At 54.5% G+C, this 4,806-nt stretch overlaps 1 protein-coding gene across 1 annotated transcript in view; it reads left to right on the forward strand.

Moving 5' to 3' along the window:
- The first annotated feature begins 876 nt into the window (after window positions 1–876).
- Window positions 877–4,806, forward strand: part of FCHO1 (FCH domain only 1) — a 42,366-nt gene continuing 38,436 nt past the window's right edge. Inside the window, exons 1-3 of the mRNA XM_011991196.1 lie at window positions 877–915; window positions 1,146–1,175; window positions 1,672–1,745. Coding sequence (XP_011846586.1) covers window positions 1,719–1,745 — 27 coding nt within the window. The 5' untranslated portion in view covers window positions 877–915; window positions 1,146–1,175; window positions 1,672–1,718. The remainder of the gene's footprint in view (window positions 916–1,145; window positions 1,176–1,671; window positions 1,746–4,806) is intronic.

Consider the following 4,806-nt stretch of genomic DNA (forward strand, 5'->3'; position numbering starts at 1 on the left):
TAGACTGGGGACTCCTGCAGGGCCAGGCCCAGGGCTGAATCAACTCAGGGACCCTGACATTGTCCTAGTCTGGGTGAGCAAATGGGAGCTCTTGGGTGACTCACAGAAGTCCCGGGATTGGAGGCTCAATGATAATGGGTCCAATTAAACTAACTTTCTTCTCTTCTCCTCTCTTCTCTTCTCTTCTCTTCTTTGTCTCTTTCTTTTCTTTTCTTTACTTTTCTTTTTTTTTTTTTTTTTTGAGACAGGGTCTTACTCTGTCGCCCAGGCTGGAGTGCAGTGGCGCCATCTCAGCTCACTGCAACCTCCGCCTCCCAGGTTCAAGCGATTCTCCTCTCAGCCTCTCGAGTAGCTGGGATTACAGGTGCCCACCACCACACACGGCTAATTTTTGTATTTTTAGTAGAGACAGGGTTTTACCACTTTGGCCAGGCTGGTCTCGAACTCCTGACCTCAGCGATCCACCTGCCTCAGTCCCCCATAGTGCTGGGATTACAGGTGTGAGCCACCACTCCTAGCCTAAACTAACTTTCAAGATTAGGTAAACTGAGGCGCAGCGAGGGGCAGCCTTGCCCAAGGTCTTGCTCAGTCCTTTCCTGGGAAGGCCCCGGGAGCTTCCCCATCCTGTGGTCGCGGGTCCCTGTCACTCCTGCCGCTGTGCCTCCCAGGCTCCCAGCTGCTACCAAGCTGCCTGTGGGGTCATGAATTATGGATGAGGCCTGCAGGCTCCAGTGACAAGCCTGGCCTCTAGAACATGCCAAGGACACTGCCTGTGCATCCCCTGCCAGGCGGCCTGACCCAGCCTTTTGTGCAGAAACACCTGGGTTTCCCCAGCAAGATCCCTTCTAAGCATTCCTTCTTATTTTGCAGATGGGGAAACTGAGGCACGAAGCTGGACAGTGACTCAGACACCAGGTGAACACTGGCTTTCGAGGGCAGGGTTGGGACTCATGGGGGCAGCAGTGCCAGCTGGGTTGTCACAGTGAGGAGTGAGCTCTGACTCCCAGGAGGGTGCATAAGGTGGGGACTGTCCTAGAGGAATTCAGAAGACCCCAAGGGACCCTCAGGGACACTTCAGGGACCCCAAGCCCTATGTGGCTGATGACAGCCCCTGCATCTATTTCTCTTCAAACCTTTTCCTGCAGGAGCCGCCTGGAGTGGAGTCGAGAGCTCAGGTCTGGGCTCAGCCAGTCCAGAGTGCAAATCTACTATCCCTTCCTAGCTGTGTGATCTTGGCAAGTGGCTGCCCCTCTGGGGGCGGGGAGGACTCAGTTTTCCCATCTGTGAAGTGGATCAGAGTTTTCCTGCCAAGGTTAGGGGTCATCCAGCACTGCTCCTACCCACTGCTATGAACTCTTACACGTACCTAAAAACCCCACATTCCATGCCCCCTCCTCCAATCTAGACTCCCTCAGCTCTTGTCCCTCCACCTAGTCTAGTCCTGACTCTGTGGAATTGGGAGCATCTGTGTCTTGTTCTGACCCCCTCTGCTGGAGCTACTTGGGACCAGCACTGGGGCTGAATTATCTCAGGGGTCCTGGCATGCTCTTAGCGTTGGAGCTTTCAGTTCCTCCTTCGTCCTTTCTCTCCTTCCTCTACAGGGAGGGACTTTCCCCTCATCAAGCCCACACTGGCAATGACTCTGTAGCTCAAACTTGCCTCTCTCTTCAGACAGGCACTGGACGGGGCCTGCAGGGGTCTCCACAGAGACCATCAGGATGTCGTATTTTGGGGAGCATTTTTGGGTAAGACCGACTCTTATTTTGGCGGGGGATGCTGGCAGGGCTGCAGGGACTTTTATGGAGATGGGGGGACTGGGTGAGTTGTGGGTAGAGTGTTGGACAGGTAGATGGTCTGCAAGGGATGGAAGTTACAGTGGGAAGAGTCAGGCTGGGTTTGAATTCACACTGATCCCAGACCTCACAGGCCTTATGACCTTGGGCAAGTCATAGCTTGTGTCATAGGGAGACCAAGGCCCAGAATGGGAACGTCTAGGCAACCTGAAGTTGCCCCATGAAAAAGTGCAGAGTCAGTGCTCAAACCCAGGGCCAAACTGAACTTCTAGGACCCAGGGTCATTCCAGCCAGGGAATTTCCACCCCCTTCCCACCCTGGAGAATTAGGGGGTTTTCCTGACCTGGCCTCTCATGGCCTGTGCACCCCTCCACTGCTCAGGCTGGAGATCACCTACTGTAGCCCAGGGGATGCTGAGTGAGACAGATTTGTTTTCATTCATTCATTTCCTCTCTCCCTGCCACTGTGACCTCATCGCCAACCAGCCCTAGGAGATGCTGGGGCCTCCGAGAGAATCCATCCCAGCCCCAGCCCCAAGGGAGGAGTCCCTAGTCTAGGGGACCCAGAGCCAACTTAGACACCTTCAGAGCCAGCTTAGACACCTTCAGCCCTGCAAGACCAGGGCTGAACCCAGCCTTGGGGGTCCTACAGTGGGAACCAGGACACGGAATCGTGTTTGCTGTGGGACAGCCTGGGCAAAAGACCAGAGGTGTGACATTGAGTGGCAAGTTCGGGGAACAGGGACTTCTCCTGCAGAGCCAGGCTAATGGGGTGCCACAGAGGATGGGTAAACAGGGGAGGGCCCAGGAGTCAGGGAAGGACCAGGTCAGAAAGCCCCTTCCCCAGTTGCAAGCCCTGAGCTTGCAGCGAGGAAGCCTGTTGCTAGGTGACTGGTTGCCCCTGGCAACAAGCCCCACTCCTGCCCTTGCTCCCTCCCCAGCTGGGGCTCCTCTTACTGGCACTTGCTTTCTTAAAGGGGCCGCACTCCCTTGCCACCTGCAGGGGTGTGACCTCCGCCCTCTCTCCAAAGGTCAGACTCCTCGATTTGCCCCTGAAAGGCTGTGTGACCCCAGCAAGGGGCTACCCCTCTCTGAGCTCCTGTTAGTACTGCTGTGTAATGGAGGTGGCCATTTGAGTATCAGAAGTCACCCTCATTTTGGAACCCTGACAATGGCACCTACATTTATTTTAAATCCCTTTTAATTGTGTGAGGCGTGCAGGCTCGCTGCAGAAAATTCAGATCAGCAAAGAGAAAATAGAAACCGCCCCCGACTTCCCCACCCCACCCAAAGATATCCTGGTAGAGAATGGTTAAGAGCTTTGAGTTCAGGATTCGAACTGGGCTCTGCTGGAAGCCCTGGAGCAAATGGCTTTGTCTGCCTGAACCTCCGTTTCCCCATCTGGGAAAAAGGGATGAAATTCCTGCACCGCCACTCCCACCCCATGCACCCCATGCACCCCCAGACTCAGGGAGGCCTTCTGTCACTGGCAAGGTTTCTTTTTATCAGTTGCTGGTATTGAAGCCGCCACAGAAGCCTGTTTCTTTGCTGGGTGATGCCGGGGCCCTGATGGCTCAAAGGAGGTTCTCATCAGGGGAGATTAAACCAGACAGGGATGCCCCAGTCTCATCGCGCCAGGGCAGGGCTGAAGCATAAAGTGTACTGGGGAGTCATGGGGGAAGGGTGAGCAGGGGAAGGACATAAATAAGCTCTGTTACAAAGACCACACTCTTGGCTGGGCGCAGTGGCTCATGCCTGTCATCCCAGCATTTTGGGAGGCCGAGGGGGGCGGATCACCTGAGGTCAGGAGTTGGAGACCAGCCTGGTCAACATGGCAAAACCCCATCTCTACTAAAAATACAAAACTTAGCTGGGCATAGTGGCATGAGCCTGTAGTCCCAGCTACTTGGGAGGCTAAGGCAGGAGAATCGCTTGAACCTGAGAAGTGGAAGTTGCAGTGAGATTGTACTACTGTACTCCAGTCTGGGCGATGGAGTGAGACTCTGTCTCAAAAAAAAAAAACACAAAACAAAACAAAAAACCCTTTGGCTGGCACTGAAGCAAGTCTGAAGTCTTGAAGTTCTGGTGGGAGAGACAGATCTGAGACAGCCCCTCCTAGGACCCTCGGCTGCCAGCCCAGTCCAAGGGAGGCAGACGCCGCTGGGGGTTTGCCAGGTCTGGGAAACGGGCCAGTAGTTGGCTCTGAGTCAGACCCAGATGCTGGCCTGGGCGGTGGTGCCTGGTGCAGCCTCACCCGAGGATCTCCTGGGGCCAGCACTGTGCCAGCTTCAGCCCAGCAAGACCCTTGGGAATTGGGTGCTGTTGTTGTCCCCACTTGTCACACAAGGAAGGAAACTGAGGCCAGAGAGACGAAGTCACCAACCCAAAGTGACCCTGTGCGTATAAGGCGATTGGACACTTGAACTTTGAAAGTACAATTCTAAACACAAGAAGAGAGAAAATATAGGTGGCGCACGGTAGCTCACGTCTGTAATCCAAACACTTTGCGAGGCTGAGATGGTGGATTGCCTGAGCCGAGGAGTTTGAGACGAGCCTGGGCAACATAGCAAGACCCTGTCTCTACTAAAAAGACAAAAACTTAGCTGGCCGTGGTGGCATGCACCTGTGGTCCCAACTACTTGGGAGGCTGAGGTGGGAGGATCGCTTGAGCCTGGGAGGTGGAGGTTGCAATGAGCCAAGATATCACTGGACTCCAGCCTGGGTGACAGAGTGAGACCCTGTCTAAAAAAATACAAAATAAAATATATTCCTGGCGAGCTGGAGGGAGCAACAGTGAAGTGGGGAGGGGGGTTGAGCAGAGTTAGGGAAGTTTCTAGAGCAGGTGGCAATGACCCTTGAGAAGTGGAAGGATGTGGATGGGTGGAAGGAGATGGAGACTGGAGAGCTGATGGTGGGAATAGCCTGGACAAAGGTGTGGTGGTGGAAGGGCACTGCCTATCTTTGCTATTTGCTGTTTTGTGGGTGAGGCTAAGAAGAAGCTAGGAGGCCGGGCG

This window comes from Mandrillus leucophaeus, unplaced genomic scaffold, assembly GCF_000951045.1.
Source record: "Mandrillus leucophaeus isolate KB7577 unplaced genomic scaffold, Mleu.le_1.0 Scaffold11, whole genome shotgun sequence".
Lineage (NCBI taxonomy): Eukaryota > Metazoa > Chordata > Mammalia > Primates > Cercopithecidae > Mandrillus > Mandrillus leucophaeus.